This window comes from Musa acuminata, chromosome BXJ1-6 (assembly GCF_036884655.1).
Source record: "Musa acuminata AAA Group cultivar baxijiao chromosome BXJ1-6, Cavendish_Baxijiao_AAA, whole genome shotgun sequence".
Lineage (NCBI taxonomy): Eukaryota > Viridiplantae > Streptophyta > Magnoliopsida > Zingiberales > Musaceae > Musa > Musa acuminata.
In genome coordinates, this window is record NC_088332.1 from 46,677,487 (window position 1) to 46,692,410 (window position 14,924).

At 45.4% G+C, this 14,924-nt stretch overlaps 1 protein-coding gene across 1 annotated transcript; it reads right to left on the bottom strand.

The window, feature by feature from the left end:
* Nucleotides 1-9,936: 9,936 nt before the first annotated feature.
* On the bottom strand, nucleotides 9,937-11,205 carry LOC135677598 (phospholipase A(1) DAD1, chloroplastic-like). The gene has a single exon (XM_065189960.1). It carries the CDS (start codon nucleotides 11,158-11,160, stop codon nucleotides 9,937-9,939), a length of 1,224 nt encoding a protein of 407 aa, XP_065046032.1. The 5' UTR covers nucleotides 11,161-11,205.
* Between the last annotated feature and the right edge of the window lie 3,719 nt (nucleotides 11,206-14,924).

A 14,924-nucleotide genomic window follows, 5' to 3' on the forward strand; every position in this document is an offset into this window, starting at 1 on the left:
AAAACTACATCGAAGGAATGTCACCGACGTGATCGGGGCAATTGCTGCCGCAGAAAGGCTCATTGACTTTATTTCCTTCGAAGACCTAGAAAAAAAGAAACAATCTTCAAGCAATCGCCCTCCAAAATATTCTCGAGGGAAGGAGCTCGAGGGCAAACAAAGGAAGAAGAGTTCCCACAAAGGGCCAAGCCCGAAAGGCAAGGCCCTGAAACCTAGTGGATGCTTCTTGTACGGAGGGCCGCACATGGTGAGAAAGTGCCCACAAAAACAGGCACTCAATGCTTTAACAACTTTCATCCATCCTCCCAAATCGGACAAGGGCAAAGCCGTCGCTCTTAGTTCGAGTAGTTCTGAATCCAGCAGTGACGATGAGGAGTCGCAAGGACCCCAAATGGGAGCAATGCGTTTGTTGAACACCATGCGGGGTCAAGTGGGGGAGAACGCGAAGACAAGGCTATAAAAAGCAAGAAGTGACGAGTTGATGAACGTAGATATTAAGCTCAATGGCCAAACGACCTATGTAATGGTGGATATGGGTGCTACCCACAATTTTATTGCCGATCGAGAAGCAAAGCGACTTAGGCTGATCTTGGAGACGAGCCCAAGTCGAATGAAGGCAGTGAACTCGGAGGTCAAGCAAATCTCCGGCTTGGCAAAAGGAGTTCCCATCAAGATCGGAACATGGAGCGGGAGCACAAACATGATGGCGGTGCCACTAGATGACTTCCAAGTGATTCTTGGAATGAAATTTATGCACGCGACGAAGTTGGTGCCAATGTCGTTCTTTAACTCCCTATGTGTGATGGGAGGTGACAACCCCTGTATGGTTCCCATCTTTCGGAGAGGAGCTAGGGAACCCCAACATATATCGATATTACAACTGAAGAAAGGGGTGCGAAGAGGTGAATTAACATTCGTGGCTGCTATGAAGCTAGAGCCACTCGACGAGAAGGCCATTCATGAACCTGTCGTGGTGGCGAACGTCCTGAAAGAGTTTACTGACATTATGCCATCCGAGTTGCCGAAGACTCTTTCGCCACGCAGATGCGTGGATTATAACATTGAGCTGGAGCGGAAGTGAAGCCTTTAGCGAGACCACCCTACCGCATGTCCCCGCTAGAGTTAGCAGAACTCAGAAAGCAATTAGGTGAACTGCTAAGTGGTGGTCTCATTTACAGTTCTAAAGCACCATTCGGAGCTCCCGTTCTCTTCCAGAAGAAACAAGATGGGAGCCTCCGACTATACATCAATTACCGAGCCCTCAACAAAGTGATGGTAAAGAACAAGTATCCCATCCCGCTCATCGCGGACTTGTTCGACCAGTTGGGCAAAGCCAAGTATTTCTCAAAACTCGACCTTTGATCGGGGTATTGGCAGGTGCGCATTGCTGAAGGCGACGAAGCGAAGACTACCTGCGTGACCAAGTATGGAGCATTTGAGGAGCATGCTTATAAACCAACTATTCAAGGAGTATTTGGATAAGTTCATGGTCGTCTACTTGGATGATATCGTCGTCTATAGTCAAACGCTCGAGGAGCATGTCAAGTACCTTCGGAGAATCTTCAAGGTTCTCAAGGAGAACACTTTGTTTGTGAAAAGGGAGAAATGCTACTTTGCACAAACGGAGATCTTATTCTTGGGGCATCGAATCGGTGATGGCTCCATTCGGATAGACAAATCGAAGGTGCAAGCGGTTGCGGAATGGCGAACTCCAAAGAAGGTGCAAGCGGTTGCGGAATGACGAACTCCAAAGAAGGTGCTAGAGTTGAGATCCTTCCTTGGCTTCGTCAACTACTATCGATGCTTCATAACAGGGTATTCAAAATGTGCAACTCCACTGACAGAGTTGCTAAAGAAGGAGCAGCCTTGGAGGTGGTATGATAAATATAAAATTGTATTCTAAGATCTGAAGACTGCTATGTTGGAAGAACCAGTGCTCAAATTGCCAAACTATGGGGAGCCCTTCAAAGTCCATACAGATGCTTCAGACTTCGCTATTGGGGGAGTACTCATGCAGGAGAGTCATCCGGTGGCCTACGAGTGTCGCAAACTCAACAAGACCAAACGACGGTATCCAGTGCACGAGAAGGAGATGACAGCGATGATCCACTGTCTACGAGTTTGGCAACACTACCTTCTTGGATCACGATTTGTACTAAAGACAAACAACATCGCTTTGAGCTATTTCTAAACCTAGAAGAAACTCTCCCCAAAGCAGGCATGATGGCAAGACTTCATGGCAGTTTGATATGGTAATGGAGTATAAGCTCAGAAAGGCGAATGTCGTGGCCGATGCATTGAGTCGGAAAGTGGAGCGTGTGAATGTCGTACAATTGGAGGGCAGAGGCCAAGCAAGTCAGTCGCACTCCAACTTCCTTTCTAGGATCAGGGATGGACTATACAGCGATCCCCAAGCAGAAGCCATGATACAGCTCATTAAAGAAGGTAAGGCACGACGGTTTTGGGTCCAGGAGAGACTCGTTTACACCAAAGGGAATAGGGTCTATGTTCCTTAAGTGGATAATCTAAGACGTGAACTCTTAAGAGAGTATCACGATTCCCTTTGGCTGGACACTCAAGCATTCATAGAACCTTGGCTCTCATGGAGAGGACCTTCTATTGGCCGAAGATGGGGACTGATATGGAGGAATATATTCGAACGTGCCTCACTTGCCAACAAGACAAGATGGAGCAACGGAAGCCCGTGGGACTTTTGAAGCCGTTGCCCGTACCAGAAAGGTCGTGGGAGTGTATTTCCTTATACTTCATATCAAGCTTGCCTACAGTAAGGAGACTCCGATCGATACTCGTGATGGTCGATTGATTTTCTAAGTATGCAACTTTTATTGCTGCTCCCCTACACTGTTCAGCAGAAGAGGCAGCCAAGCTGATGATGAAAGATGTGATGAAGTATTGAGAGTCCCATACAATATCATTAGTGATCGAGACGCTCGGTTCTTGGGATGATTCTGGACCAAGCTATTTAAATTGTTGGGGTCGAAGTTATACTTCTCCATAAGCCTCCACCCCCAAACGGATGGCTAGACTGAAAGGATAAACTCGCTCCTAGAGCAATATCTTCGGCACTACGTGAGTGCCAACCAACGAGATTGGGTGAAGTTGTTGGACATTGCCCAATTCTCCTACAACTTATAGCGGAGCTCTGCGTCCAACAAGAGCCCCTTCGAGATCATTACAGGGCAACAACCGTCAACTCCTCACACCATGGTAATTAGGTATATTGGGAGTAGTCCGTCAGCCTACCACTTTACAAGGGAATGGCATCGAAATGCAGATATTGCGTGGGCTTACTTGGAGAAGGCAGCAAAAAGAATGAAGAAGTGGGCAGACTTGGGAAGGCGACCGCAAGAGTTCAAGATTGGCGATTTGGTGTTGGTCAAGCTCCAACCAGTATCACTCCAATTCTTTAGGAATAAAGTCTATAAAGGATTGGTGCGTAAGTATGAAGGGCTCTTTTCAATTATCAGTAGGGTGGGCAACGTCTCCTACAAGTTACAGCTGCCAGCGTGGTTCAAAATTCACAATGTTCTTCACGCTACCAACTTGAAAGCCTACCACTTAGATCCGCAAGATGCTTCCCGAAGTGTTCCAACTCGGCTACCCCCTACCACAGCTCTTACGAGAAGCGAGTTGAAACCATTTTAGTGGATCGCAAGATAAAGCTACCCATTGGAGCTAAGCAGACCGAGTACTTGGTGAAACGGTGAAAGCTTCCCCGAACTGAAGCCAGTTGGGAGCCTAAAGACGCTCTACGACATAAAAAAGCAATTATCAATGACTATCAACAAGTGTCGACGAGAGCATCGACAGTTTGAGTGGGGGAGAATGTCACGAACGGTCATCGCGCACCTGCAACATCTCCGTTCAACGAACCGTTCGTCGCTCTCATCCATATGTACAACTGCTGAGCAACATGTTTTGGCTTGGTTTTAAGTCTTTTTGCTTGTAAAAATATAAGTTCGAACAAGTTGTAGCATTATAGTGTGACCACTCATCGAACCGAGCCAAAACAGCCCAAAACAGCTCCGTTTTCACGTGCCACAGGTTGTTTTCTACAGCCCGTTACTGCACCCAAAACGTCAGCCATCTCAGCACCCTAGAACCACCTGAGTGGTACCATGGGAGATGGGGCTTTGGTATAGTGTCGGACGTTGAACAATCTTTCGCAAGTTCGCACGTTACCTTGATGGGAACTTGTTGTCGCGCCCGGCACCCGGTGAGTAGTTATTTGTGGACTTGCAGTTGTTCGTTCAACCCTCTAAAGTCCTTGTTTTCCTCATCTCTCTCTTTTCTCTTGTACATGCAAGGTGCTCGCTGAATTACTTGTAAAACTTCCCCTTTTCATGAGACGTTGGGACTTATCTGTCGCTCGTTCTTCGAACTAATCAACTTTCTTTTTTACATGTCCTTCAGGACTTGCGAAAGGTTGCAAGTGAGCTGATCTTTGTGGACGCAAATCGCAAGGGCGAAGCACGGCTTAGGCAAAGCAAGCTAACTTCGCGTATTTGTCGTAAGAGTGCATCGCGACTTAGGCAACACAAGCTAAGTTCGCGTCTTTGTCGCAAGGGTACCTCACGACTTAGACAATTTCAACTAACTCCGTGACAGTAATATCACATTTATTGCCGAGCAAACGCTTGTTGACATTTACACTTGCACAACTATCAATCACATTCAGTAACTGGTTGACATTCTTAAAGATCTCCTTGCATGTGAAAATGGGAACTACCTATTATCAAGTGAAGATATCTATTTTTCAGCAAAAAGTTTCTTTATTTTTCTTGTGTGAATTAGAAAGGGCACATGGATTTAAACAAACTCTCAATTATTAGGACCTCAACTGGTAGTAATTGTCCTGAAGCATTATTGATCAACAGTATCTCACTGTGAAAAGAAAATGAGGTGGTTTATCATGGATAAAACAGAAATTTCACTACAAAATGCAAAGCAAAGCACCAATATTTAGACTTAGAACTTCTAATGTCAACAAATATTGAAAAACAGAGAAGGTACAGGGCTAATAACTATGTAAATCTAGCTATCCAAATGGAAGTTCAGGCATGTGCGATGGCAGGAAGCTATGGTTGATCAATAAGTGAAGTTCTCACTTGCTACATACAGGGGAGTGAAATTCAAGGAGTTACATCGATCTTACTTCTTATTTATAATTTACAGTTACAACATATTTCAAATTGGTTGCAGCTAAAAGTTCATCTCATTGTAATTTCTTTTTTTTTTTTTTCTGTTCATATGTTATATTCTAGTGATCCTCTTACAATCTAAATTAAGCTCCCAAAATAAGACCCAGATCAGCTTTTAACAATGGCTCTCCAGGTGGGTGCTACCCTATAAAGGAGGTGTAGAATCTGCATCAACAGAAATTCACCTTCGTGATGGTATTGGCACCATCATTAGACTATAAGTGACCAGGAAACCAGAGAAGGAATAGAGAGAAATCCAGAGAAGAATGTTAGAGAAGGAGATAAAACTCAGCATAAAAACAACAATAAAATTAACAATAACAACAAGCCATAAGACCCCATATTTGGTGTTGACTACATATATTTCCCAATCAATGAGCTCTGTACAGGACAATATCTGATAGCTAAAAATAATTAAGAACAACCAGCAATAAACCTGATTTTATTATGAAAAATCAAACAAGAACTTCAAGGAAATCATACTATCAAGAATTGACATAAACCACTTAGTCTCCGATTAAAATAATTTAAATCTGTCCAGAACCCATTAAATTAGGCAACAAGTGTTTGCTAAATTAGATGTAATAACAGCAAGAACAACTAAATTTGGTCTCTTTTTTTGACCTAATGTGCATTACTGTGACTCGCTCTCTCTTCGTCAATTTGTTGATTTTGGAGACTTTATAGGAGAAACTCCAAAAAATTCACAAGATACGTACAAAACCTCCAGATACAGTCTCGATATGCGATTGCGTCTTTCCAAAGTTGGACAAAATGACACCCACCGACAATGCTGACCTAAGAAGAGAACGACCACTCACAGCCTACATGTTTGGATAAGCTGAATTGCTATCTTCTGTGCTCAAGATCTCACCTTTTATGAAATCTTTAGTTCGTAAAAATATCTTCCATTTAATCTACAGGAATTAATTACGTCCATTCGCAAAGAAAGCGATGACAAATGGGTTTACCAACGACAACCAGGTAACCAACAGAACTGCTGAAAGCATCAGATCTAGCGCACATTGTCGATCAGAGGAGATGGCGCCTCAAGACCCCTATCAAGGAACACCTAGGTGCGTCCAAGGAGCGGGATATGCCCATTGACTCCCAAGATAAGATCCGACGAGGTCAATCCAGGGGCACCACAAGACGAGAATCCATCGAAATCTAATAGCTCTCTCGAACAGGATCATCATTAAAAAGAAAGAAACAAGAAATGGGGAGGAAACTGACTTACTACTTGGGATTGAAATGCGGCAAATTGCTGCGGCAGAGAGGAATTGGGTGAAGGGAGTTGGAGGAATCGCGATAGCGGATGAACGAAGGATGGATCCTTTCCCTTCCCTCCACCGTTTTCTTCGGCTGTGCTCTCTCGAGAGCCTCTATTTGAGAGGGAAAGGCAAGGATTCTTCCTATAACAGTAATTAATAACGATAATAATAATATGTACTAGTGTGTGACCTAAACAATTTCGGACTTCGGATGAAGGTCCGGGTTGGACATAATCAATCGGATCTCGAATTTAATTTGGATCCGAAATATGTACTAGTGTGTGACCTAAACCATTTTGTGATATATATTTTTATTAATTATGGTATATCGTTATACAAATATCCAAATGAAGGTCTGTAAACGGTCGATGTCCGACGAAAATTATAACGATTACTATTTAAATAAACAAAACGATATATATATATATATATATATATATATATATATATATATATATATATCACGTTTTTTTCCTCAAAGAAAAGTCACAGAAACTCTTCCATATCCATCAATCCACCTATGCTGAAAGGATTGAATGAAAAATAAGCATGTGTTATTCCCAGAAACAATCCACCGCTCGTCATCGTCTCAGGAATCATGCTTTCTCTTCTCTTCGCCCGTCTTTCCGCAGTTGAGGCGTTCACAAGGGAGGGCGGCTTGTCTTTGGCTAACTAAATAAAAGCTTGTGCTCTTTTCCCCAGATTTTGCATGCGAAAGTAATGGACGCTGAAGACGTCGCTGGCTCTGGGCGGTGACGCATCTTTCCGAGCTCCCCATCCGCATCGGAATAGGATCGCATCGACCCAATCATTGGAACGCGTGCGTTGACTTCCATCCTCTAGGATCTGGCGTCAACCGAAGCTGGACGAACGGTGCAGTTCACGTCGCTCCGTCCCTTCCCGGAAGCTCGTGGAGGTGCGATGGGAGGCTCACCTGTTCGACCTTCGTTCGCTGAGAGAAATGGCGGCGACGAAACAAATCTCCTGAGCCAGTGGGAAGTGGGAAGCTATGGGACGTCGCCGCATACACTACCTACTGGTGATGAGGACGTGCGTTACGACACCATCCATACTAATCCCAGTGCACTACTGTCGCCTGCTTGCCGACGCCACGGCCGAAATGACAACCGGCCGGGCGTCCACTGAATTATGGACCGCCAACACGCGTCGGGAAAGCAAGCATGCAAGCAATGAGATTGTGCTTGGACAGTTACGTTCATAATATTACAAGTAATAACAGCCATTGAAGAAGAAAGAGAAATAATTGACAGATTAAAATATCATTTCCTAATTTACCTTTGGAAGAATATATTGAAAATACGAGATACGTATTTTCGTTGAGTGTTTTATTGACAACATTTGAATGAGAAAAACTATCAAAAATCTATAACCGGTCTGCGTTATTTCTCCAACTCTGCGTGTCAAAAGTCAACTTCTCTAGACTTCTCTGTTCTATTTGTGGCATGGGCTCATTGTGTAGTTTGTAGTGGTTGTAGAGCTTGGACAAGGTAATGGCCCAAGCAACACAATGATATGGATTTCCTGAGACGTTCGAGTTTATCAATCTGGGCTGACAAACGATGAAAGGGAATGAGGTTAAACTGTAGGTGAATTAGAATCCAATCAACATGTCATTTCAAGATCTCTGAGTTGAGCAAATTAGACTGTTCTTGGTCAATCCTGACACTAATTAATCACTATTATGTATCAAACTGATTAAACTGTAGGTGAAATAGAATCCAACCAACATGTCATTTCAAGATCTCTGGGTTGACCAAATTAGAGTGTTCTTGGTCAATCCTGACACTAATTAATTATTATTATTTATCAAACTGATTAAACTGTAGGTGAATTAGAATCCAACCAACATGTCAAATCAAGATCTCTGGGTTGTCCAAATTAGAGTGTTCTTGGTCAATCCTGACACTAGTTAATTACTATTGTGTATCAAACTAGCTAGTGATGGATGTCTCTGGATGGAGCTTGCCCATCTCCATCAAGCCAAAGGATTGCAAGATGACGAGTTCCACACCATGTATATAAAACTGTTGATATTACGGGATCTGTGTAGCTATTTATACGTGCATGAAATGAAATGGCTCGAGGGTCACCATCTTTGTGAGAGTTCTCCCTTGTCTCGGCTAAAATAGATTTGCCACGCACCTCATCACATAACTAAAAATGTAGATATCAGTCACCATCGAACTCCACCGATTGATTGACCTTAAACGCCGATTCATTCATGGTGATAGAAACTTCTAAGCTCTCTACGGGGCCTTTGATTGAGAAGAGAGAGAGAGAGAGAGAGAGAGTTGTATGAACCCCAATTCATTAGAGTCAGGCCGCTATATATCCTGTGGTCCATTTTTATGGCAATCTCCGACCAAGTCATATAGTGTACTTGCTACCTCATTCTCCTGATTCCCGGCAATTAGAGACATAATTACAACCAGTTATATTGGCGATAAAATATCTCAAAACTGTTCATATAAAAAAATCTCATACCTTACCTTGATATCTCCAGGAAATGTGCAATGGCTCATTTATATCATCATCCCTTTAAGTAGGCTTTTTATTATATGTCGTCCCTTTCATGCTGTTTAAGCTTAGTTCATATCTGGTGAGATCAACATGCACGTTTCATTCCATCGTATCAAGATCTACTGCACCAAAACAATGCAAGTCTTTTCCAATTTTTGTTTATTTTGTTGCGTCTACGTACTAATTTACTACTGCGTCAATGCTTGACGATATGACACGCAGTGCATGGGCCTTGTGATTTGTAAGTCCTTGGCATCGTAACTAATGAAGAATGAAGTCTACGTGCATATATCCGACTTTTAATTCGGCACACGTAGAGCAGATACGTTCATCGGGTTGGGATCCGATCAACAAGTCGGGCAACTTAGGTGAAGGTATATACTGTGACTGTGGCCTATCGCAAAGTGTATGGTCTGAGAAGATGCATCCACGGTCAAGAGTGTTTACGTCAATGACGACGGCCGTCACTTCAGGCGTGCGTGGCCATGAATGAGACTGCACCAGGAAAAGGGCTACGGTTCGTGAACCACACACCGGGAGAAGCATGGCCGGTGGGCAACGTGGCTCGTTCCCACCGCAACGTACAATACTTGAAATGACCGCTATTTATATACACGTAGAAGTCCCTATCTATCGACACGAGGTTAGGTAAATGTGAAAAGGCTTCGAGCAGCAACACCATCGACGATGGCTTCCTTGCATTGATTGCCTTCGGTCATGCCGTCTGTTTCTATCGATCTTCGTCGCGAATTCTACGAGATGCGAAGGCACGGATGCATGTCAACTCAATGTAGCTGACTTCACAAAACGTGCATGGCAAAACACCAGGGACTGCCTTTACGCCAACTTCAACGGTTTTGTTCTCCTTTTGCTTTAATATATGTACAATGGCTGTGATTTTATCCAAGAATCGGTCCCTGGTTTTGACTGCTTGCTGCTCGCATGGCTAACGATCTCAAGGGGCAATTGGCGCTTAGCTGGTTCACTAGGTTGAGGTAGACGCCAAGGTCATGGCAGGCCACCACATTGGCCGTGCGCCGCCCGTTGAGCCGAAGCTCTCTGCCGATGTCGGCGTACACCCACCCGGACTTCGACAGAAGCCAGCTCGGTAGCCAGCCGTTGTCGTCGTCCGCGGCCACTCTGCGGTCCTCCTCGACCACGAAGCCGGGAACCTTGGTTATGATGTCCTGAGTGTTAACTATCCGGAGCACCTTGGTTCCCCGCTCCTCCAGGCGACGGCGGAAGCTAGCGTTGCCGACGCGAGGGCCGCCGAACGACACGACCGTGACCATCGGTACGTCTTGGAACGCCGTGGTGATGTCGTGTGCAGTGAGGACGGCGAGGGCGGCCCCGAGGCTGTGGCCTGTCACCGTAAGGCTGAGAGGCTTCCCACGGGCGTCGTACTTGTTGATGAGCCTTCTTATCTCCTGGCGCACTTGGTCACGGAGGCTGCGCCGGGTTGAACTGGAAGAGGTGAAGAGACTCCAGAAGCCACGCTCGACCATGGGCTCGGCCGCGTCGGAGCCCAATGCGGCTGGCACGACGACGGAGGGGAGATGCGTGAGCGTAGCCCGGAGGTTCTCCATCCACTCGAGGAGGGTGGCGGTGCCGCGGAACGAGATGACGATGTCCCGCCGGCCCAGCCGCTCGATCTCGTCTTCGTCCTGGCACACGGCGACGTACCCGATCCAGCTGGTGCCGCGGGAGAGCCAGGCGGGGGCGCCGGGTTCTGCCCATCCGGGAAGGCGCGCGCCTGAGGTCGCAGTGAGGTTCCGGCTGATGCAGTAGCCGGTGTCGGGGATGCCGGAGCGGCGAAGGAGGGACCGCTTGGGGAAGCGGCAGGTGCCGTAGGTGGGGGATGACGGGTCGAAGTCGAAGCAGGTGTAAGCGGCCCGAGCGAACTCGCCATACCGGAGGATCTCGGAACGGAGTGCGTCGTCGAGCGGGTCGAGCAGGCCGTCCCAGTTGTTGGCGCCCTGGTACTCCCTCCACCGTTTTCCGATCTTCACGGTGGTCGGGCGGCCCGATGGGAAAGCCGTAGAGGTGGAAGCGAAGAAATCAGTGGAGCGCCGCGGCTCCCTCGTCGGAAAGGACGACCGAGAGATACCAAATGCGAGCCTCATTCTAGTTTATCTTACCACAGCCAACGCCTAAGCTGCTGGTGCGGCTGCTCGTGCCGCCGCTGGCGTGGAGTGGCTAATGCAATTGTTGCGATGATCAGAATAAGGTAGGAAGAGGCTGTTCCTGTGCAAGATTTATACGGCGAGGGTGTGTTCGATTTGATGGGCGGTGACGACGTCATTGAAAGCGGCGGTTAATTTGGACTTGGAGGAATTGACGGCGGACACCTGCTCTTCTTTTCCTTCTCCTTCTCTTTCCTCCTTTCGTGGAGGGAAGCGTGGGGCACGAGGGCGCACGTTGTGATCGGCTTTCCTTGTTCGGGCGGCTACCCGACCCCAGCGTACGGCTCTGATTCGACGTCCGCCAGTGCCGATTTGACGGGGGACTGATCGCGTTTGGTATGAAACGTTGAAGCGAGATGGCGCCGACGATGGAACAGTCACGTGAGGTGTCACGTGAGCCACAAGCGGCATGAAACTTCTTGGCCTCGCGATCCTGTGGTGGACCGCGAGGCCGTTCGGGCTCGGGTAAGGTATCGGTTGGCTCATTTAAGGAACCCGTTTCTTATCCCGGTATTGGTTGGCTTAGGAGGCGTGGGTTCCATTAAAAGTTGTATAGGATGAGCGGAGACATCGTCACATCCTAAAACTTAGGGGGGTGAGATCGACGGTCTTTCTAAATATCCATGAATTTTGCTTCCCCAATTGACCTCTTCAATAGGAATGGAAATGACATTTAGCATCGAAAAGGATTTACGTTTGGTAGTACATACCAAATGACAAGTTCCTCTCTGATATAAAACTCAATTAAGCTCAAATCGTCAATAGCATTTATGTCACTTATGAACTGTTTGTACTATTGCCTTACTGAAATGCCATCCAAATTGGCAGCCGCAATCTCAAGCACAAAGGAGCAGCAACAGTATGAAGGACTGCATGACTGATATAAAATGATTCGAGGAAGTACAGCCACTCAAGCATGCTTTCTATCCATTTCAAGTTTTACTTACATCCATGTCAATCTGCACGCAGGATGAGTTCTGCTTGCTCCATGCAAACGCCTCGTTTCTGATCTACATGGGGTCACACTTGCTGCTTAACCTAGAATGTGGAAGATCACCGTCATGTTAGGCTTCAGGTACTCCCAGTGAGACGTGAGATTTCCTCTTCGAGCTGCGGAGTTTGATGTACCTTCTCCTCATTTTGCACGCCAAATGCCTTTGAAATGAGTTCGATAGCTTCGGGGAGTTCAGTGCAGGCAGTGAGAGCCCTTCTTTTGTTGTTCCACTCCGTGTATGTAGCATATATAGTTGTAGTAGAGTCCAAAGGCGATATTTTCCTCTGTCGTTCTCGTTGGCTCTATCCTTTTGCAACTTCATCGCCACTGCTCCAGTAATGGAAACAAGTCATGCATGGCGTTGCACTATGGTAATATAAATGGCGGATAAGTTTCCGATTTAGCCACCCAAAGCATGATTGGCCTCAAAAGATGATTGCATGCAGGTGTCGATAGGTTATACTTCCATGCAAGATGTGGTCTATTGGATATAAGCAATCAGCGAGGGTGTACGTGAGAGAGGAGGGCAAGATTGCATGCACGTCCAAGGAAATGTCCCTACTGCATGCATGCCCTGTCAATGTCAGTATTCTCGGGCCAATAGGAAGGAGCAAAATTATCTTCTCCTGGTCTTCTTTGCACCCACCACATGCGGGATTTGGATGCCGCAGAGATACTTGTTATGTCAAGAACACGTTCGTTAATATCTCGTACCATTTTTTTTCCTTTATCGAGATATCTGACTCACATCCAAACTTACTGAGGATGCGACACTTCGTGCCATCATAAGGTTAGGCAGGACACATCTCCCCTCCTTTTCTTTTTCACCTATTTTCTAACCACACAAATAGTTTCATAGGCTGATGCATAGCTAGACAAATTACAAGCACACAAAGCACATGCGTGTTCGTACCCCCATGTGGATTTCATAAGTCTGATATGCTATAATTCGATCCAGTGAAACCCAAGTTAATATAATAAATTTATAATTAAATTTATTAAATCTTATAATTAAGTCTATTTAAATAATTTCTTATTTTGAAAGAGTTATGCTAAGTACTGACTTTTCATGGAAGCCACGTCACCTCGTAAAATTTCCAAAGTGATTCGATCCACCATAATAATGTTTTTTAAAAAAAATTTCAACATTTGCTTAGGGGAAAAAGTCATTGACATCTGATATGGTTTGGACCTATGTAGTATTATTTGAGATGAAAATATTAAACTCCTGAGGTACCACCTGCAGAAAGAACAAGATTGAGAGAGGTTTCCCGACTCGGTTCCTTCGACGTCCAAGTTAGTAACCCAAGATGTATGAGTGCGGATGCGAGTGATTAAAAAAAGATAAGCCTCTACTCATCGTGTTAAAGAGCTTTTACACTTACTCACAAAGGAGCAGTATATTCCATGAAATATTTTACGAGGATGCAGCCTCTAACTACCCTCAACGGTCCCCTCTTAGCCTCTTGTCCATGTGGATAACCAGGGGGCACAATCCCGAACTGCCTGCCTTAAACCTGTTTTGGACTCTTGTCCACTTGAGTAGACGGGTGAAAGGTAACTTGGATATTTCCTCTTATCTAGGACTCCAAGTGACAGCTATAGGTCAGATGATGATTAGTTGATAGTATACTCCCTATCATTTATCCCCATCCCAAAGCATGCTTCGAGGCTCTTATGAGAGGGGTTCGAGTTTCAAGGTTTAGTTCATCCAACATGAGTGCGCTTGGGATCGCCCCATAGTATTACTGGTGGTGATCCATTCGACCTAACCATTGTGCATCAAAGGGCATGTGTTAGTCGGGCAGGGTTAGGTTTTCCAACCTCCCTGTCTCTTCGCAGCCTCTACACCTCAAATGGAGGTGAGGGTCAGTCTTCTTGATTTCCACACCTCAAACGGAGGCGAGTTAGTCTTCTTGATCTCCTCGTGCAGATCCGATTTTCCAAACTCACGTATTTCAAGCATATTTTGCCTTGTGCCTTTATCATGACAAATTTCTCCTCATGCGAATGAGGTTTTCTTAATTCATGCACCTCGGGCGTATTTTGCCTCGTGCTTTCAACGTGACAGATTTCTCTTCACGCAAGTTAGGTTTTTTTGACTTATGCATCGTAGGTACATTTTGCTTTGTGTCGCTACTACTGACCTTACTATCAACTCAATGCATGGTGAACCAAGCAACGAAGTCTAAAAGTATTTCCTCCTCTTGCCTAAGTTCAAGAAGTGTTATCATCAATAGCCTCAAGTGCATGTTATCGAGAAAGTAAAGCTCAAACTCCCTTATGAGCTGAGCAAAAGAACTGATAAAGAGAGGCTTCAAACATGCATATCATTCTTGTGTCGGGCCTCTTTACATGGTTGGGAAGGTGTGGCACATAAGGGTGTTCAAAGTATCGTACAACAAAATTTAGGCGAGAAAATAGTAATGTGCTCCATCGGGTTGATATTACTATTAAATGCCTCCAATGTTGGGAGGCGAAAGTTTGTTGGAATTGATTTGTTTGGATTTTCTAGGTGAATGACGATCGACCCAAGGTGGGGTTGACCAACGCTTCCTCTTTTGATTATTGGAACTCTTGTTGTACCTCCTCTAAATGTCGATCTATCTACTATAGTTGAATCCGTGGGGAATCCTATATCAAATTTGTCGATTAGGTCTCAAATTCAAGTAAGATAGAGTGGTTGTATGGTCCACTAAATTTCATGGTT

Coding starts and splice junctions, on each gene's coding strand:
- LOC135677598 (XM_065189960.1), bottom strand. CDS start 11,160: ATGAGGCTCGCATTTGGTATCTCTCGGTCGTCCTTTCCGACGAGGGAG.